Source organism: Sceloporus undulatus, chromosome 2, assembly GCF_019175285.1.
Source record: "Sceloporus undulatus isolate JIND9_A2432 ecotype Alabama chromosome 2, SceUnd_v1.1, whole genome shotgun sequence".
Taxonomy (NCBI): Eukaryota; Metazoa; Chordata; class Lepidosauria; order Squamata; family Phrynosomatidae; genus Sceloporus; species Sceloporus undulatus.
This window is the reverse complement of record NC_056523.1, coordinates 290157678-290179787: the sequence shown is the minus strand read 5'-3', so window position 1 is coordinate 290179787 and position 22110 is coordinate 290157678. Positions and strand designations below refer to the sequence as shown.

Sequence of the window (22110 nt, the reverse complement as noted above, 5' to 3'; positions counted from 1 at the left end):
GTGCTAAGGCAGTTCAGATTTCATCTCAGCCATGACCATTAGCTGTATCTTTTAGGTTCCACACTCCACCTCCCCACTGGAATATGGATTTCATAATACTGCCCAAGCCCTAAGTACTCAATCTAAACCTTTGTAAATACCTGACAAAATGTTGAATAATATGTTTTACCACCTTAATATATTTTGATATATTTTTACAGCATTCTGTCTCATATCCTTTTAAATATGTCACTTTTCTCTAAACATCCTTAGTAACAGATGGCTGATGCAATTTGAGGTATTTCAAACTATTGTAGTTAAGGAAAATGTATCCACACACACACACATATCAAATATTGTTATTACCAACCTGAACACTTTCTTTGGGATTTTTTTTACAGATCATAATTAGATTCAAATACATGCAGATTATTGGGTTTGAAATGCAGCATCTGCTAGACGTTAAGGTGGTTCAGTTTTAATTAGGTTCCACTTCAAACTGCCAGATTGCTTTTGTTACAAGAGTATTTCCAGTCCTGCCACCCACATTATTTTTCCATGCAGAGTTACACAGCATAGAGAAACTGAAAGAATACATTAAAAATAGGGGCATTTCTTCTGTTAAGCTTACTTTATACTCAGCAGATTATTGAATACTACTGGGCACTTTAATTCTAAAGCTACACAGGCCAAGTGTAACTGGGGATTGTACTGATAAATCTCTAATCTGTTTGTTTTAGTGTTTCCACATGTAACGCCCAAAGGAATAAATGGTATAGACTTTAAAGGTGAAGCTATAACTTTCAAGGCAACAACAGCTGGGATCCTTGCTACACTTTCCCATTGCATTGAGCTAATGGTAAAACGTGAGGAGAGCTGGCAGAAAAGATTGGATAAGGTAAGACCTCTGTAAGAATTAAATGGTATTTTCTTGGCTTCAGGTATACTGATGATGATACAGTTATTTATCTTCAGGATATGTATGACAAAAGCTTTTTGAAAGACGAGACTTTCTCTGTGTTGTATATTTTGTATAGTAAATGCCACATATTATATTTTGGTATGCCGCCCAGTAATTCAAACATGAATACAATCTGCTTTATGTTGATGTTGTATTTTTGAGGTGTCTCTCTTACAAAATTAGTTTTTAAGTTTTAAATAGGTTTAAAACATAGTTCAGAACCAAGAAAAAAACTTTATTACACATACATTTGATATCTTCAAACTTGTCTAGTTCCTGGTGACTTTTACCTTCAAGTTATGTTATGTCGTCTAGAGCACTTTAACCTGCATTTTAACTACAGATTGGAGTTGTGCCCCATGTGAACGCAAAAGTGTTTCTGATTGTGGCCACTTGAATTACATCAACAGTTAGTATAATTCAGGTGGTCACAACCAGAATCAATACTTTTAAGTAATATATTTTAGGGAACAGAAATACATATTCTTAACAAATATTTTAAAGCTCTAAGATTGCTGTTATGGGCTAGAGGATTGAACAGTTTCCCTTTCCTTTTCCATATGTTTATATAAATAATATCTGTGAACTTTGGCATTTTGGATTGACAACTTTTTTCCTATCTCTTTGCTATTTTTGTATGCCCTTATGGCAACCAACAGCTTCTTCCAGGTGGCAAATAAATTATATGTTCTGTTTAGTTTCTAGAGGTTACACACAGACACACCATTACATAGTCTTTTAATAAGTTTAAGGATAAAATCCAAATTGTTTCTGCAGCTTTAATCTTTATAGTTGTATGTTTCCTGAAGATTTACCTTCTTCTGTTGGACCATCTCTGGCTCTCCATACATTTTTGAGTTGCAGCTGCTGAATATTTGGGTAAGCTGGCTAAGGCTGCTGGGAGCTGCAATCCAGAAGCTGCTGAGGGACATAACAGCCTGTACAGACTGGCCGGTAAAGCTGGCTTCCGGGCGGCTTGGTGGTGTGGCCTTTAGACGGTGCACACCCCCAAGACATCCAGAAGCCACCCTGGCCAACCAGCATGGTCAGTTTCAAGATGCTCTGTTGGTGTGATGTTTACATGCTGCATGCCCTCAGATCACCCAGAAGCTGCTCTGGGGCTGCACCAGGGCCACCAAAGGCAGCCGTTTACTGGCCTAAATAGAAGTGGATCTTTTCCACTCCTATTTGGGCTGGCATCTGGGTGGATTGGGGCTGTGTCATATATTTGCTGCAGCTCCGGAGTAACAAGCTCCAGGATGGCCCCAATCCACCATTTGTCAGCAGTCTGTTCTACGCCATTGTTAGCTATCTCAAAATTACATTAATTCTGTAATCTGGTGAACCTCTACATTTTATGTGGTGAAACAGGAATTTATGAATGTAATATTAGACAGTGTTAATTTACTGGTCCTGTGTTTAATTTAGAACAAATTTCTGTCTTTTGTTTATACTATTTACAGGAAGTTGAAAAAAGGAGGAGAATAGAAGAAGCATACAAAAATGCTATGACAGAGCTTAAAAAAAAGTCCCATTTTGGAGGACCAGATTATGAGGTATGAACTTGTGTGCTGTAGTTCTGCTGTGTTCTTAGACTGAACATGGACTGTCCATCTCCAGTGTGCTAGCCTCAAGGAAATACAACCCACTCTTTAAATATTTTTCTAGTCAATATTTATTCTGGATCACAAATACTTGCAAGCAGGGTTCCAGTACAGTCTCCTTTGTACAAAAAGCACTTCTTATTTTTCAAGTTTGGTAGCTTAAATATGTTTCTTACCTAAAAACTTCTACTTTTCAAATCATTGAAAAATAAAAAAAGGAATATCTCCACTACAGCCCATTATTCTGTTTCCTATGTTAAATTGTTAAATATAACAGAATTGATGCTTGGGTAGCAGGTCATTTGACCCTAGTTCTTAAAAGCTGTGAAGAAGGGAAAATATTCTACATTTCCACTTCAGTGGATTTTGTAGAGACCACTTTAAACATCACAGTAGACCAGGGATGGGCATCCGTGGTGGTCTAGATGTCCTTAGCATTCATCTCCCATTAATTCTTTTCAGCATAGCCATTGGTGCTAGATTAAGGGAATAGCAGTCCGAGAACGTCCAGAGGACCATATGCCCACTCCTAGGAAAGTTTAGGGATGGCAAAAGTGCACGCACACACACCCCCAATGATCCCCACAAATCCTGAATTTTGAATTTCCAAAAATGTTTTAGCCCCACATAGACAGTAAAACTAACTCAGACCTCTGGAGGGACTATACCTGTCACAGTTTTGCTACAGTTTTCCCCCTTACCCTTTGTAGATCTGTACATGTGATTTAAGCATTGGAGACTATTTAAGCATGGAAGCCACTGAGTGACCTTGGGCATATCACACACTCTCAGCTTCAGAGAAAGGCAAACCCTCTCTGAACAAATCTTGTCAAGAAAATCCAATGATAGGTTTGCCTTAGGGTTGCCATAAGTCAGAAATGACTTGAAGGCACACACACATTCTGAAAATATGGCATACTAGGTAATGCAGCCATCAATGGTTCTGCAAAAAGCCAGTGTGGTATTCTGACCCCAGCAGTTACTCGTCCCTGCTATAGATGACCTTGTAAAGACCTTTCAAAAGTAAAGGGCTACAGCTGGAAACATTAAAATTCTATGTGTCCTTTATATATGAACCAGTTATATCCCAGCCATATAGTGATAAATTAATATCCCTTACTTGTGTTTTAATGGAAAATGTATATATAGCTACTGCTCCCCAAATACATTGTGTACATCTTTGTGAAGCTATAAGTGTGTAAATCAAAGCCATGGAATGTGTTGCCCTGCTAGATGTTTTGGACTTTTATCATCGCTCATTGGCTATAGCCCATCAGTTTCTGGAAAACCACAGATTACTCATATTTATCCCTAATGAACAACTAAGGATTAGATACAATCCTTTTTTTTTTAAGATTTAGTAACTGAGCATAGAATTATTATTTATATGCCTTGTGGCATATGTTTCTAGTGTCTGATCTTAGAATGGACTGGGAGCTAGCCCAGCTGGCTTCATGCTATTTGTGCTTTCTTCCCTAACTCTTACACAGAGAAGGGTGGTGAAGTGGATTGCAGCACAGATATTCCAAATTTTTACAGGAGTAAAAATGTTCACTGCTTGAAATATGGCAGAATCAAGTTGAAATTGAGCACTTTTTGGTATCGTTGATTTCATTGAGGAGAGTTAAGTATGTGATTACATATCCTATTGATATTAACACATCTAGTTTTGACTGTCTGGATCATTACCTGTATGTTAGTTCTTATTTTGAAAACTTATTTTGAAAATAAACTTATATGCTTTTCTATACAAATTGCAAATAAAAAAATGGAAATTGTGTCAGCTGAGATACAGAAGTACTGGGCACTGCTCTTTCCTTAATGATATAAAGATGCTTCAGTTATCCTGAGACATTACCTTGACATGAGAACAAAAGAGTAGAGCCTCATGTTCTCTCTACTTATCTATAAAGATAAGCATAGAAGGCAATAGAGAAATATGGTGCATTCATTCTATTTTTGTTGTTAAACACCAGCTTCTTGCAGAACCTGAACAGCAACACTGTAATAACTGAACTGTTTTCCCACTGATGAACAAGGAACACATTTGGTTTACTATCTAGCAAACATTTTGCACTGTTAGTAACTTAATACTTCACTGATTTTGATATCTATAGGAAGGTCCCAACAGTCTGATTAATGAAGAAGAATTCTTTGATGCTGTGGAAGCTGCACTTGATAGACAAGATAAAATAGAAGAACAGGTAATCCATGTTTATGTAAGCAATTTAATGTGATATATGTATTGTTATAGTCAAATTGTGTTAAAATACTTTTCGGAACACAAAATAACCACTGTTTCAAGTATATACTTGTCTGTGTATTAACAGCCAGTACCTTAGTTTTATTTATTTTATGTTATTTATATGCCATACACATTGCATTCTATGGTACCTGCCAGGCCATTATAAATTTGTAAGTTGTAGAGTTGCAGTAATTTTACAAGTTCAGGGAATGTAGGTCAGTTTAGTACAGTAAATTCCCTACACTGTTAATTTTTCCTCATTGTTAAAGATCCCCCTTAAAAATATCCATTAAAACAGTAGACAGTGCAGACATTATATTTAAGGTTTTGTATTCTTAAGTTAGAATGCCATGTGGTCCATGCCATAGATAATTATTTTTAGCATTTCTCAGCTACATCCAAAATTGCAGGCTAATCTTTACCTTTCTTTTTCTAGTCTCAGAGTGAAAAAGTCCGATTACACTGGCCGTCCTCATTGCCACCTGGTGATGCATTTTCTGGTGTGGGGACTCACAGATTTGTCCAAAAGGTGTGTCACATGTTGCTCTTAAAGCAAAATGACTGTGTTGCATTCTGAAGCTGAGTTGCTATGTTATAATATGTGGAGTTCGTAGTATATGTGAATAAACTCATTCAAATTGCCTTTTGGTTTGTGGGAAGGAAGCTGCTTTTCATTGCACTGTCCTGAAACATTTCTTCTGTTAAGCCTTCAGACTTAGAAATTGTGCCAAATAAAATTCACAACTTGGGAAAATGTTTTATTTTTCAGATTTCCAGAAGCCTTTATTTTGCACTCTGTCACAGATGTTGTGTTTTGTACTGGTGAACACATATATTAAATGTAGCCAGCAACAATTTAATATTATTGGAAATGAATTCTTCACAGGGCAGTGTTGGGAACATAATACATAATAGGTGCATTAAGTCAGCATTTGCTGCAGTACTCACTGCTTATGGCGCTTTTGTTTTTCCATTTCTTCATTATCTTGTGCTTGGAAGTTGGTACTGAATGCTCTGTTGTGCTTTTGTTCTGATTACTTGGTTTTTTCTTTGTCTGTCTCTGTTAGCCCTATAGTCGCTCTTCCTCCATGTCTTCCATTGATCTAGTCAGTGCCTCTGATGATGTTCACAGATTCAGCTCCCAGGTACTGTATGACTACACAGAGTGGCATTACTACATCTTTGTACTTTTTTCATCATATTACCTCTGTTTTTCTTATTATATAACAGTTTGTACTTGCTTTAAATAAAGTACAAACAAAACTATAGTAAGGAATTGCACATTCTACTTTTTTACGTGGTTGTGTAACTACCACTCCGTGTTCAGTTCTAGAAAACAAAGCAGCATGAGCTTATGTGACACAAAGTTTAAACTTTTTCTCATATACAGCATTTAAAATAGATGCTGTTCAACAAAATTCCAAAATATTCCAAAATGTGCTCAGCTTATCCAAATCAATACTTTAGAGTGAAGTGGCATCGCTAATACATCTGTGTAGTTCTCAAACAACTCTTCAGAAATTCCAGAGTCTTAAACTTTAAGCATGGCTATGTTTGTCTTGTCAAACTTTTGTATGAAAGTTTCAAGCTTAATGTCGTCTAACGTTTTGAGAATATGTAACCAGTATCTGATTGGTTTGAAGATGTGTATCATCAGATGACTTTAAAACTGAATATCAACAAGTTATGCTTATGCAAATCTTAAAATCACTGGTGATTCCTTCTGTCTTGTCCAGCTTTGCCATATTATTACAGGTGCCTTTTCTTCAGGTGCTCGAAACTGGAGAAGGCATCTCCCGTTAATCTTCTTTTTAAGTAAATTGCAGCAGAGAATTTACAGAATCTGTATTCAACTGCAAAATGACAAAATAAATTCATCTTAAAATCACCTAGATAGCAGAATATCTGATTTCTGGATTTGTTCTTGACATTTGTTCTTAACCCTACAGTTTGTGAGAGCATCCTAAATAAACACTTTGAAGAGATTCTGCATGAAGTTCTTAAGACAGGAAGAAGCAGGAATGTTTTTAAAAGTCTGGTAAATTACGATTTAACCAGCAGCGTACAGGTCTAAAAATCTCTAGTTATCATTATTCTTACATCTAGTTTTCTGACCTTGCAAACTGAATCCTGTAGTTATTAGAATTCTGAGAATTGTGCAGTACAATTTCCAGTGGAACATAAGCCTTCTTAATAGTGTACTGTCTGTCTTTTCATGTCAAGTTATGCAGTGAAAAATGTTTTATTTGTAGAAGCTTCATGGGTAGACCACGTAAGTGAATAATTCTACATGCTGTTGCCTTAACTGAAATCTTGCATCTCTTTTGCTTTGTCAACTTTTATTTTAAAGATTTGCAATTTCAGGAGTTGGCTAGCAAAATATAGGAAATATATGAAACAACAGTGATATTGCTGTGCAGCATCTGATCTAGATCTTCAAGGCAGCAGGGACATAGCCAAGGGGGGTCCAGGGGGTCCGGACCTTCCCTTGGAGCACACACACATTCATACTCCTTCCTCCTCTTCTCCTCCCATCGGGAGTGCACTCAGACAGAGGGGGGAGTGAGCGGGGCCTCCCTCCCTGCAACTTCTTTCCCTTTCTTTCTCCCTCTTTTCCACTCCTCCTCCTCTGCACTTTTGGCAGAAAGAAGTCTCCATTTCTGTCATTTAGTAACAGAAGTTTTACTTGTAAGAGCTAATGCAAAGATAGTACAGTGCGCCCGTGTCATATGTGGGCGCATTATACGCTGCTCTCAGTATATGCTGAAAGCAGTGCTGCTTGTTCTGGTGCCATGTGCTGGAAGAAAAAGTGGCACGTGTGCCTGTTGGGGCTTGAGCATACGCGTTTTGTTTTTTTTTTTACGGGGGGGGGGGGGTCTGGAACAGATCCCCCACGTAAAATAAGGGCGCACTGTAATAGTAAAATCATTACCATACACTAGCCTGAAGAATGTCTGTAAGGGGTGCTGGGTGAGGGACAATCTAATCTGTTGCATATAGTGATAACATTCTTAGAATGATGATGGCTGTCTCAGGATATAGAGCTGTTTTCTTTGGATCTTTATTGTATCACAGATTTAACACTTGTTTTAATCAGGAAGTCATGACCTCCCAGAGTCCAGAAGTTACCTTTGCTTTCAGGACTAGCTTGATATTCTGGAAACATAAGCACAGATTGTCACAAGCTAATGAAGAATGGTACAACTTGATCTTCTATATTAAGATGGGAAAACTTTAAAACGAATGTGTGAAAGGCTGCCAGTAATACATCACCTGATCCTCAGAAAGGAATGTGTATGCAACAGTTTTGTTAAATCATATTCAATCAAGTGATTGTTACTAGCTGTATGTCTGGCTGCCTAAACAGATCATTGTGGGTTTCAGTGATTGTTTTTAATCTCTGTGGCTGCTGGATCATCATGAATATAGATCAGTTGTTACTTTTGGGCACAAAGGAAGACTTTGGTGGCTGGATCAATTATACCACTGGCTGTCATAATGAAATTTCCTCTTCCCCTTCCCTCTTTAGGATTCTGAAGGGAATGGAGGAGAGGTGTACTTTGAATGAGATATTTTCCCTTCTGTCTTTACTAGATCCCACTGTCTTGCTAGTAAGGCAAATCTAGGAAACTATGGGGGAGGGGGCAGTTTTTGCCCATAGACTGCACCCCTTACATCAGCAACACACCGGATGTCATGTCATTCCATTTCTAGTTCATGTTTCAGCCATTTACAGCTGATTTCTTAAGTTTGAGGAGCTGTAGGGGACAGGTACTTTTAATATTTTTTGGATTATTTGTGGGCATAAATATCATCCCCAAAATACAAAAATATGACAATCTGATTATTTGAGGGGAGTGTCAGGAGGCTTCAGCAGTTGCAGAATTGAGAATCACTGGCCACACGTTCATAGTACTTTTCCTTCACTAAAGTCAAATGAATAGTGAAAAATAGTAAAAGTTTTAAATGTATTATGCAGGAGCAGTGAAATAATGCAAAAAAAAAAATGCTCAGTTTGCAGAACTGATAAAAGATATAGAATTCCATTTTCCTTGCTACAGAATTAAAATTGCTTGGGCAGATGAAACTTTATATACTTAGCAGTGAGTAAGCAGTCTTGATATGGATAAAGAAAAACTAGCTCAGAACCGTGTGTCTCCATGGATAGGTCATCCATTATTTTTTTCCCTTGGCTGCTATTCTCTGCTAACATGTTTTCATTGAAATTGTCACTTTTATCAAGTGGATGTCCAGGCTGAAATGCTGAAACCAGAAGGCTAAGACATTTTTAAGGTGGGCAATTTTGTGTAATCAGTCATCACTGCTGATTGAGAAGTTTGTTCATGTTAGACACAAGACAAGTTGATAGCAGTATTTCTCAAGGCAAATTGGCTATAGCAGGCCGAGACAAGGAAAAGTGTATGTCCTAGTAGATTTTTGTGTGATTTGCAGAAGATAGCAAGGATTTCTCCCTATTGTTGAACAACAGTAGCCTCTAAAAAGACACAAGCATCCCTCCAAATAATACTGCTGAAATGAAGACAGCATGATCCTATGGAAGGACTGTGAGCTCCCTTCAGTTCTAGTACTCAGAACAAATTCCTGAAATTCTTTAATTCTTTTTCTTTTACACCAGGTTCCACTCGATTGACCTTGAATGTGTATGTACATTTCCTAGCCGGATCGGGGCCATAGCAACCGCACGCCACGGCCCTGATCTGGCCTTTCCACTGTGCAAAAAATGAGCTGCAAAAAGCAGCTCCTTTTTGCGTCATAGAAAGGGTGCCATAGCCGCCAGCCCCACGGCTTTTCAGTGTTCCTTTAGCACAGTGCATGTACACACTGTGCCAAGGGAGTGACATGATGCCTCCCACCATGCAGTGGGGTGCACAGCATCACGCCGGCATGGGGTGGAATTGGGGGTGCAGTGTGCAGTTACCACTCCCCCACTCCTCCCCGATGCCAGCGCTTATCTGTACAGCCTCTTGGTTTTCTTAGGCAAGGAATACTCAGAGGTGGTTTTGCTAGTTTTTTTCTGTGAAATATAGCCCACAGCACATGCAATTGGTTGGCAGTGTCCCATCCACATACTAACCAGGGCTGACTCTACTTTGCTTGAGTATGGGGTTGTTGTAAAGAAATAATTATAAGGTAGATCCCACAAGTATGAAATCAGCCTGCTCATGGACTACGGAAATTACTGACATGTCTGTATCTACCCAGTACTTGACATGGCATGGTGCTCACATGGTCTTAATATATAATTTATTTGAAAAGCTAAACAAACTTTTTAGGATCTCAAATCCTCACTGCTAAACCAGTCAGTCTCTGCTATGTTTAAATCTCACTAGCAAGAAGGAGAGGAAGAAATACACTGACCTTTTCCCTTGACAGTCCAAAATATATTAATATTGCATGTGTGGTGGAAGAACTGTCTCTATTTGAATCCTGCGTGGCTTGTGCTTGTTTGCAGACTGCCTTATGGAGGTCTCTTTGTCTAACTGCATTTCGTTCAGTTATTATTTTTTTACACACAAGTACTTCTTGTGTACTCATGAATTCATACAGTGTCTCGATTTTTGACTGTAGAGGGGGAGCTAGAAATAAATGTGATTTTCTTTTTTCTTTTTTTCCCCCCTGCAAGGTGGAGGAGATGGTTCAAAACCACATGACATACTCGTTACAGGATGTGGGAGGTGATGCAAATTGGCAGCTGGTGGTTGAAGAAGGTGAAATGAAGGTAAATTGAAAACTGATACTTCAGATTTAATATTTTAAATTTAGCTGTTTGTTAACTGCCCTGAGCAATATTTTTAATAGGATAAAATACACTAAATAGTAATCACTGTTCTGTTGTACAACCAAATACTGCAAGTAACTAAATTCAGCATATATTTACTCTAGCATATTTATTACTGCTTTTCTGCTGTTAACTCCTCCTACACAAATAATTTGGACAGAATCATAGAGTTGGAAAAGGCCACAAGGGCCATCCATTCAAAAACCCTTGCCATGTAGGAATACACAATCAAAGCACTCCCAACAGATAACCATCCCGACTCATTGTGTGCCTTCAAGTCATTTGCAATTTATAGCAAACTAAAGGTGAACTGATTGTGGGGTTTCCTTGACATGATTTGTTCAAAGGAGGGTTGTCACAGCCCTCCTCTGAATCTGAAAGAGCATAACCTTGGGTTTTCTTTCTAGGGCTGATCAAGAATTTGAACTTGGCTTCCCAGGGTTCCTAATACACCAATGAAACCAAGACACTACACTGCTCCCTACACTACAGACAGCCAGACCTCAAATTGAAACTCAGGCCTCACACTACAGACTACTGAATTTCAAACTACAAACCAGGCTGCAAACTTCAGCTATTCCTCATTTAATTAAATTAGTGTGTTGCTGGGCATGATTTTAACATAACATTTGGCACCAGAGGTAGAAATAACATGGGAATAATATACTGAGGAAGAGCAGGAGGATTTCTTACCTGCCTCTGCCCATGGATCAAGGCAGGGAACAACAACAATTAACAGAAAGGATATGCTGCATATCCCTTTTGAAACTGCTTTTAGATTTAATATTTAAAGATAGCATCACATTGTATTTCCTCGATAATTAAATAATGAGAAAAATCTTACTCTAACTTTGTTCATCTGTGCCTTCAAGTAATTCTTGACTAAGGCAAACCTATCACGACATTTTCTGGAGTGGAGAGTGTGTGGGTTTTCCTGGCTGAGCATGGAATCAAACCCTGATCTCCACAGTCATAGTCCTATATTCAAGCGACTAAATCACACTTGCTCTTTTCTTTAACTTTACTTACCTAGAATTACTCTTACTGCCACCAGCCTACCTCCATTTCAGATAGAGCCTGAGGGTTAAATGCATTTAGGATGAAGCAAATTGAATATTTTTGAATATATTTGTTCAAAGGTGTACAGGAGGGAAGTAGAAGAAAATGGCATTGTTCTAGATCCTTTGAAAGCCACGCATGCAGTCAAAGGAGTAACAGGGCATGAGGTCTGCCAGTACTTCTGGAATGTTGACGTTCGTAATGACTGGGAAAGTAAGTAGCACAGTTTTTTGTCAGCTGACATGGTTAAAATATAAAAACATTGCTTTAATCGTTTAATTATTTTTGTTTTACTAAATTATTTGTTTTCCTTCTTAGCAACCATTGAAAATTTCCATGTTGTTGAAACCTTAGCTGATAATGCAATCATAATCCACCAAACACATAAGGTAACACTTTGCTATTAAGTAACAACTTTTCATAAGACTGAAAAGTGCTATGTATATTAAAAAGAGAGGAAGCTGACTAGCGATTAAAAATGGTAATCCCTTCTGATGTGGTATAGCTTATTAAAACATCACTTAAACTGTATATAGCAGGCCAGATCAGATAGTGACAAATTATGTCTGTTATTCCTTTTTAGAATTTGGCAAAACCAGTTTAAACCTAATCCCTTAATCTTGCTCATAAGCATGTTAATACTATTGGTACTGAGATCTTCTATTTGAATTTTGGGAACTGGGTGTAACTCTTTCAACAAGAGGGTATTTTAATGGAGAAAAGGGCAGCTTAGTGGTAATGCACATGCTGAAGATTCAGTCCCAGCCACGTGGGGTTGTATCTAGTTCTTGCAAAAGCATGCTTTTTCCCCTGAACGCTGTTCTGCCCATTGAAAAGGATCAGGATTGGTATTCTAGATATCTGAAGTGCCAGAGGACTGGAGATGAGCAAATATTGTCCCTCTCCTCAAAGAGGGGGGAAAAGAAGATCCAGGAAACTGCAGGCAGTCAGTCTGACCTCAGTACCAGGAAAAATATTAGAACAGATTATACAGGAAGAATCAGTTTGCAAGTATATTGATGACAATGCAGTGATTAGTAGGAACCAGCATGGTTTTGTCGAGAACAAATCCTGCTAAACTAACCTTATATCTTTTTTTTTGGGGGGGGGGGGAATCATGTTACTATTTTAGTAGATTTACTAGATATTATTTATCTGAATTTCAGCAGATCATTTGATCAGCAAACAACTAAATAATGGAGTAGTCAGAAAAACCAACAGATTTATCCATAATTGGTTGGAAAACCATGCTGAAAGAGTTGTCATCAGTGGCTGTGCTGTATTTTGGAAGGAGGTCCCAAGTAGAGCGCTGCAGGGTCTGTCCTGGGGCTGACGCTCTTCAGTATTTTTTATCAGTGATTTAAAGGATGGGTTGGAGGGAATCCTTATTAGATTTGCAGATGATTTAAAACTGGGACAGGTAGTTAGCACATTGGAAGATAGGAACAGAATTCAGAAAGCTCTTGATAAACTAGAAAACTCGGCAGAAGTTAATAAAATGAAATTCAACAGAATTTATTTCTTTCATTTGCATTCTGCCTTTCCCTGAGAGTGGGACTCAAGGTGGCTCCCAGAGAGAGTCAAGTACCTATAAGTACTTGTTTTTTCAAAAACCTTTTAAAATGTCCAGTTTTTGAAGGATATTTAAGATTTCAAAATTCTCTTTGTTTGCTGTGCTTCTTTGAAAGTTGATATAATGGGTAACGCTGTACTACAATCAAAACCTTCTCAAAAGGCCCACTTCTCCCATGGACTTAGCCTCCTTATCCCCCAGTCTCTTCAGTATAGGGACATTAATATAAAGCTACCTAGAAAATGTGTGTAAATTCTGTTAAGTTCTATGTAAATGCTTACTGTTCTTTTCATTTATTCTAGCGGGTATGGCCTGCTTCTCAACGTGATGTGTTGTATTTGTCTGCGATTAGAAAAATACCAGCTTTCAATGAAAATGATGCTGAAACATGGATTGTCTGCAATTTCTCTGTAGAGCATGACAGTGCCCCTGTAAGTAAATTTTCTGGTTCTCTGAGAGTGTTAACAGTTCTAAATGTGTAACCAAGCTTCTTCAAGAAGAGAATGCTTTTCTTGTTTCTAGTATATACCAATCAAAGGAAAAGAATAATTAAAAATGCAAACAGTAGAAAAACTTCAGAATATATAGCTGAAATGAACACAGTATGTGCTGTTATATAGCTTTATTATTGCCATTTAACCAGCATATCCTAACTGTTTATGTTCCCTGACAGTTGAACAATCGATGTGTCCGTGCCAAAATAAATATTGCTATGATCTGTCAGACATTGGTAAGTCCACCAGAAGGAAACAAGAAAATAAGCAGAGACAACATCCTATGCAAGATTACATATGTAGCAAATGGTAAGATATGACTGCTGTTTACTAAAGATGTAAGGATCTAGGAAAACCCTCAAAATATTCAGGAATAAAGCAAACTCTCATCAAAGTCTTTTTTCCAAAATTTGCTGGGGGGGGTGTCTTTTAGCATGATGACTTAAATTTTTTAAGAAGATGTTTGTATGATTACTTCCCCAAAATCTTTTCTGAACTCTACGTAAGAAGAAAAGTTTAATTTAAGACTGCATAGTATGGAATCATCACAATTCTTGGTCTTGGTGTCATTTTCTTAGTTCTTGTGGGAATGTGTTTATAATGCTTACTTGACACTGTAGAGAACTAGTGAGACAAAATAATAGTCTTGGTTTTAGTGATGTTGATGATTTCTTCTTTTTTTAATTGAAGGGTTTTGCCTGCTTCTCAAACTGGCAAAATCAAAAGCTGTTCCTGTTCAGCTGTTCCTTTCAGATCAGGACCCAGCTCCACTTGTAACATTTTTTTTTAAAAGTGCTGATGTTCTGCTAGTGAATTAAGAGGACATAAGTCTAACTTATATCATCACAACTCACTTTTTATTGTTATAGAGTTTTGTTGGTTGCAGTGACAAAAATTGCTACAATCAGCCACATATGTAGTGCATCCTATTCCATTTCTGTGTTGTGAGAGAGCAGAGGAATCAGTAGAGATGGATCCAGTGATTTTCATATAGCTGGATGTACTGCAAGAATGTTATTGCATTATTTCAATGTTATTGCAAGGATGTCATCTGGAGGGACCTACCAAAGATCCCCAGGGGTCCCTGTGGATTTCTATTGCAACACATTCAGCTGCAAGAAAACAGCTGGATGCATCTCTGCAGATTCCTCCCTCCCTGCTCTCTTACGGCACAGAAATAACTGTAGGAGGGCTATGCTGCTAACAAGATAGGTTTGGGGGAGGGAGAGCTTCATGTGTGCCCTGATGTAGGACCTCAACCATGATTTTTAAAGGTTAAGTTCAGTTTGTATTTTGTAATTATATTCTTTTTAACTTGTGCCTACACAATAATAAAAAAGATAATTTTATGCCAAACCAATATGTCCTTAAGTAAGGGATCTCTAAAGCATAGTTTAAAAAAAAATTTTTTTTCCATTTCCTGCCCCCCTGGAAAAAGCTCCCCCCATGTTTTTTATAACTTCATATTCAGATTTGAGTTATGAGCTCAATTTGAACAAAAAGCATCCTTTTTGTAGGACCTGTTACTAGTTGAGTATCCTGAATTCTGAAATCTAAAGTACTCCAAAATGCAAAACCTTTTTTGCTATAACATAGTAGTATAGTACATACCTGTACTGTATTTGCAAGGTTGGAGAGAGACATGGCCAGAAAGAGATGAAAGGATCTGTGAAATGGCTAAGATCCACAACTCTCACTATTTCCCAGTTCCTCAATCTCTCTCCAGCCTCATTATGTCTCATTGTGTATATGCAAATACTGGTATTCCAAAATCCAAACAAATCCAAAATATGGAACACTTCTGGCCCCAAGCACTTGAAATGAGGGATGCTCAACCAGTAACAAGTCCCCTAGTGTTTGCCCACAAAGCAGGAAAGTCTTATTTATATAGACCTTGTAATTCTGAGTGATTCTGGTCAAAATCAGACATAAGCAAGTATGGTTAAGAGTGTGTGTTGAGAGGGTGCATGAAAACTTACTGACAGGAAGAGAACTTCAGAGTGCTTTTGCTTATGAATGGTCATTCCTCATTTACTTCATTTATATGCCACCTTTCATCCAGAGTGGGATCCAGAAGAGACTGAGAATGGAATGTGCTATTAGAATAATGTGGTGGGAATGGGTGAGACCATCAGATAGGATTACCTTTAGTTGAAAACATTTGTGGGAAATCCAAGTTCTGAAGAGACAGAAAAACTGTGAGGGCAGGGAACCGTCTATTATCCTCTCTATTGTAAACCGTTCGGATTCCCAGTGATTGGGCGGTATATAAATAAATAAATCCTATTATTATTATTATTATTATTATTATTATTACTACTACTACTAAATAGCACTGTAGCTACAGGTGTTAATGGTGGAGAGTAAAGAGTGAAATAAAATCCATATAACATCTTAAGTTGTATTTAATAAAAATGTACTGCATATTATTCATCAGAATAATGTGAAAGCAAGGCTTTTTCTTTGAAGTTGCTATGAATAATATAATTATTATTCCTGAGACTTTGATTAAGCAATATGAACTGTTATGTTGGATTTGTGTGAAAGGTTTTCCTTTGAAACATTTAGGCCTACTTTTTTCCACAATTTTTCATAATTTGTGTTTGAATATTTATTTAAATGTATACTAATGTGGCGTGGTCCAAAGACTGAAGCACACAGAGGAGTACTTGCCTTTATATAAGATTTTTCCAGTCTGGCAATCTCCAGAAAGGTTGGACTACACTGCCTGTCATCCACAGCTACCATTATAAAGGCTGTTTTATGCCAGCATATTAAGTCAACGTTAACAGAGTTGGTTGTTCTCCACAAAGATTGTGTTCTTGTTATAATTACTTTTCTCCCATATGCTCTGTCACTTGTCTTTACAGTAACAAATTATTCTAATCTTATTTGTAGTGAACCCTGGGGGCTGGGCCCCAGCTTCTGTGTTACGGGCAGTAGCAAAACGAGAGTACCCCAAATTCTTGAAACGGTTCACATCATACGTGCAAGAGAAAACAGCAGGAAAGCCTATTTTGTTCTAGTGTTCAGAGGTATTTATTACTTATATTTTAAAAATCTCTTCAGTGTTACCCACTTAATTTTAATGTTAGATATACCCATTGTTTATACTGTTAAGGTGTACTGAGCCTTTCAAAATGAAATGTTAATTAAATTTTGGATTGAAATAATAAAGCAGGTTATTTGAAATCCTGCTATGATGGGAAGTGAGTAAGATTTTGAAGGGGAGTAATAGAATGTGCAAAACAGCATTGCACTTTGGTGATTGTATGGTGATTGTACTCTTGTCATAAAATACAGTTGTCCCTCCATATTTGCTAGGGTTAGGGGAACAAGACTCCCGTGAATATGGAAAAACCGCAAATAACAAAAACACTATTTTTACCTGAGAGGACACCTCTCTAGGAATCTCTAGGTTCTCCAGTGCAACTCTGTGGTCAATGTCCAACATACACTGACCATAGAATGGCACTGGAGTAGCTACAAATGGTATTTCAGTGCAACTTTTAGTTAAAGTTGACCACAGAGTTGCACTGGAGGACCTAGACAGTCCTAGAGAGAACATATTAATGAAATCGATGAATAATCAAATCCGCAAATATCAAAGCCGCAAATATGGAGGGATGACTGTAGTCTGATTTTTTTTTTAAATGTAAGGAAGTGCATTCTATCAGGAATCCTCCTATTAGCAGTGAAACAATAAATATATCTGTTGGTTAATATTCACCTAAGACTTTAGGTGGCACTGTCAATAGTAAGCTCTAAAGCAATTTCTCTTTGCTGTTCCTTGTTCTGGGCATCATTTTCTTCTGTTGTGCTTTCAGATCTTATTTTTAAATTTCCTTTTAAAAGGAGCCTCTTATTTCTGTACTGTCTCTTATAAAACTACAAATGGCAAATTTGTAAAGAAGACAGCATTTTCAGGCTTTTATCTTTCATGGTGCCATCTTAGCTGTTTATGAAGGTGCTCAGAACTGAAGCTGTTTTCGCTCCTTTTTCCCCTAGTGATTGGAACAAGGCTGTGTGAACATTCCACGTTGGAGAAATGAACCAAAATGAATGCTCCAAGCGGGAACGTAGGATCTACAGTCTTATGACCCAAGCCCTGGATTCTGTATTCAACTGAAGAAATACTTCAATGCCATGAAGCTGAACTTTCACTGTCTTCTGCTAGCTCACTTTGCTCAATTTGTGTGTAATTATAAACATACATGTTTTGATACATGTATATGGCTCTACTTTATTTGCTTGCTTTAGAGGAGAAAAATACAACTTTGGGTCACCAACTTGGTTTATTGCTTTAACTTATGAATAATTTGAAAAGCTTTTGTTTACTGTGGAACTTCATATGACACTTGCACAGCTCTTGTTTTTGTGTATGCCTAAAAAGCACAAACGACAAATGCACATATAGCATACTGTATGTGCTTTATATACACAAAAACCTGTGTGTTGTAACTTCCCCCACCAGATTTTCAGTAAACTGTGTGTCCATCTGGAGGGGATTTGTGTTTGCTTTGTATAATCATAGTTCATTGCTGCTGGTTTCTATGATAAATCTTATGTCTCTTAATACATGAGGGCAGTCAAGATCTTTATGACTTTGCCTTTTCTATGGTCTTGCTCCTATGAAGACCTTCTGAGTTCTGATGGAGTAAGTGTGAAAAGCTTTATTTTTCCCAGATATCTTTATATTTCTATTGTATTTTTTAGTTGTGTAATATGTGCTACAGAAATTTGATTACTGAACATGTTCCAGAAAATTCTGAGTAGATACCATATAAGAGGGCGTAACTGCCAGAGAGTGCTACAGCAACATCTCTCCTGTGTTGTGTGTGAGGGGGCTGTTTTCTTTCAGTTGCATTTCCTGAAGCTGCAGAAAGTTACACTGCATAGTACTTAGGGAAGCATATTGGATTACAGAAGATAACATTCCCAGTCTTGAAGAAAAAGCAAATGTGCAGTTTTCTGGTGCTGCATCTTTGTTTTTTCTGTTGAATAAAGCTGTGCTATGAAGTTCATATTCAAAATCTTTCACACATGTAACATTTGCCCCATGCCCTGTAATGTAAGGTGTAAAATCCAAAAAACCTAAATGCAAAAGTTCCCTTTAGTTGCTGTGAGAACGTACTTTTACAGACTTGAAAATAACATGAAGGGTAGACTGTGGAAAAGGCTGATAGTCCTTTTGAGAAATTGCCTCACTTGGTGGTGGTGGTGCTTTTAAATGGAGATTATTCAGAGGATTTTTTTTAGCTGTTTGATCAGCTAGTGTGTATATATATATAGAAAGAGAGAGATAAGATTTGGATATATTTTTGGAAAGAAAGCAGAAAGTCTTATTTCATATAAAGAAGCTCATGCCTGAAAACAAAGACAGAACTTTTTAATGAAGATACAGCTGATGAAAATCTTTGAGGTTGGAAGCAAATTCTTTCAGTTATGGCTGGTGTGCCTTTGGTACACTGCGGTGACATACGAAGGTTGATTTATACACCTGGAAACAGATTTCATGCTTTTTAGATTTCCTTTATTTGCCTTTCTCAAAACAACGTGCATGGAATATGCCTTATTACAGAGTAACTCTGATCATGATTTGAAAATGTAGAAAAGTGCCTATGGGATAATGCTAGTAAGGCAAATAAGAAATTTGATCTGTTTACTATATCACCAGTAAGCATTTTATATACATTTTCTTATACCTCAGATGTGTTTGATCTTTTTACAATCAACTGGAAAAAAATTATTTGTTCACCATAGCCACTGATGGGAACTTCAACAACAAAATAATACCTAGACCCTGAACACAAAATTTACCATTTCTGATAATGATCATGGAACACATGCAAGTAACTTTAATTTAATTGGATAGCTTTATTTTACAAAGAGATGGAAAGTTTACAAAGCAGTATATAAATCTTAATATCATTAGTTGCATTTGCACTAAATGTGATGTATTTTGCAATTCTGTAAATAAAAATTACACTAAAGATACTATTTGTAAAGGATACATTTAATTTTAGACAAGTGGTGCCACGTCATTCGAACTAGCCCTGCCCAGTTGATCATTGGAGGCTTCTTGGGGCTTATGGTAAGAACTGGATGCAATGTAAAAGCTTTTCCCAAGAGGCTAATAGGCTTGATCAGTACATGCCAAGTAGGTGTTGTGCCCTTTCTTCCAGAATAGTTTTTTTTTTCTTCTCGCTTTTTTGACAGGCTCTTTTAAATTAGTCATCATATCTGTCTGATATTAATTGGTGATGAGCGAGCACTCCTGTCCTTTAGTTTTGTATGAACTAAACTGTTACTTAATCTGTGGATGCAGAGCCTTCTCCAAAGGAGGCTTTATGTTCTCAGCAGCTGTTGCCTTGAAAGCCTGATATCTGCCACTCCCTCCCCCAACAAATATTTCTATCAAATGCTGGACTTCACTCCTTTTATTTAGTTGTGGGTGTGTAGGAGAGGAGGTCAGAAAACAAGGGCTGTTCATTTCTATCAGATTTTTAAAATCATTTTTATTTTTTTATTAGTTTTGCACTCTGACTAAATCTTACACATTTCTTGGAGAAAATGCTATTTCACCTTAAAAGAAGTTACTCTTACCTTATTGGGCTGAGCGGGTTCATAAGCAGTTGTACTGGTTCTCCTTAATCAAATTGTCAAGTCAAACTTTCAATGATCTTTTTGTCAACTGTTGTATAGATGAAGCTGTATTTGAGTTGCCACTGTTCATCTACATACTCAAAACATGAATCAGTTTTTAGAGTATCTTGAGTGTGTAGAGTGTGACTGTTCTATGATAGCTTTATGATCCTGTTAACTTTAAAGAAAATAAACTAAATGAAGATGGCTCTTCCATGTTACAATCACAAATTTAAAAAACCAGTATTTAAAAGTGAAAAGTATTAAAAAGATATTACAAACAAATTTTTGCTTTGTAGTTATTTTTAGTACTCAGTGCTTAAATTAAATTGTTTAATATTTAAAAAGGTACTATTGGTGCTATCATGTTTTAGTAGAAAAGCTGTAACTATTGTCTGTCTACATTGCCACTTGTGTTTTAGAGCAGTGCCTCTCCAGTTGTCTGATGTGTGGGAGCTGCAGGTTTTTCCCCAATGTGCCAAGAATCCATAAACATATTTGGGCCCGCTGGCTATAACCAGTGTCTCATGAACCATATCTTTAAGTAGCCTTACGTCAGGGTTTAGGTTAATTGACTTAGCAATTTTCATAAGAATTTGCTGGTGTTTTGTAATTCTGTAAAAATTGTGACTATGTGTATGAGTTGTCAATTAGACATATGCACACTCCAGTCACCACAAAAGTGTCCATGTCTGCTACACATGCATGCACCCCAAAAGTCCTGCTCTGTATGAAAGTATGTATTTTGTGAAAACAAACACAAGCTGTGTGAACCCTGATAGATAGAAAGACCACATACTGACATGGAATAGTTATTTTATCTGAGAGGACAGTAGGGCAACAGTTCTAGGATGACTGCTTAAGTGGCTACCATTGATATTGAGCCATTTGAGATGGCTGTTTATTTCTGCTCCCATGTTCAAAATGGTACCATGATTCCTCAGTGTAAACTGGATGGTAACACCTCTAAGAAAGTGTCCAAGCTGACTGTAAGGAAATGGTGTAGTGTGACCATGAGTGAAGGAGAGAGCTCTGCAAGAGACAGCAGCAATTTTTTGTCCTCCCTTGCTTTCACACAAGTTATAAGCAACAGTTAGGATTTACTTGTTTTATTCTGGGAGTTTCTGCCCTTCTCCAACTTCCCATGCAAAACTGGCAAGGAAGAGTATAGGGCAACTGTGTAGTGTATTCTGGTGGGAAAAGTGGGTGTAGGAGGTAAGGGCATATGGTTGGTATAAGGGCTGGGCTAACGTCCAGATTTGTTAAGGAGAAAAAATATTTTGGCTAAACTAGGATTGCTGAAAGACATATACTTTATATCCTTTTTCTTCCAAAGAAAGCTAGAAGTACCAGATAATGAAGTTGTCCCATAGAGAGAGAGAGAGAGAGAGAGAGAGAATGAATTCTGGTATTTCAGTTTTGTAAGCTCTTGCTCCACTAAAGACACATTTTCCACAATGGGCCACCTGCTTTCTCTTTCCTTCTCAAAACCTGGTCATTGTTGTTTTCTTCTACTTCCTTTTTCTCTCTTCAGCAAGAAGAGTTTCTGAATTAGCTGCATTATCTATAAATCAAAATTTATGTAGATTTCATCAGAATAGTCTGACTTTAACGTTAGATCCAACTTTTTGTCACAGTGTTCATTTAAATAAAGGAGTATTTCAGGATATGCATTTGTCAAACTTTTGCCCAAATCCTAAACATCTGTTAGAGAGAAAGTGGCATACTTTAGATGTTAAAAATGGAGTAT

At 37.3% G+C, this 22110-nt stretch overlaps 1 protein-coding gene across 2 annotated transcripts in view; it reads left to right on the top strand.

Moving 5' to 3' along the window:
- The window catches only part of CERT1 (ceramide transporter 1), a 93781-nt gene extending 73136 nt beyond the window's left edge, over positions 1-20645 (top strand). Inside the window, exons 7-18 of one of the 2 annotated variants that reach the window (XM_042453200.1) lie at positions 720-877; positions 2404-2496; positions 4662-4748; positions 5226-5318; positions 5857-5934; positions 10434-10529; positions 11729-11861; positions 11967-12037; positions 13524-13652; positions 13895-14024; positions 16614-16750; positions 17724-20645. In XM_042453200.1, the coding sequence (XP_042309134.1) occupies positions 720-877; positions 2404-2496; positions 4662-4748; positions 5226-5318; positions 5857-5934; positions 10434-10529; positions 11729-11861; positions 11967-12037; positions 13524-13652; positions 13895-14024; positions 16614-16741 (1196 nt within the window). In that variant the 3' untranslated portion in view covers positions 16742-16750; positions 17724-20645. The remainder of the gene's footprint in view (positions 1-719; positions 878-2403; positions 2497-4661; positions 4749-5225; positions 5319-5856; positions 5935-10433; positions 10530-11728; positions 11862-11966; positions 12038-13523; positions 13653-13894; positions 14025-16613; positions 16751-17723) is intronic. The other variant, XM_042453201.1, reaches the window with a different exon arrangement.
- Positions 20646-22110: the final 1465 nt, after the last annotated feature.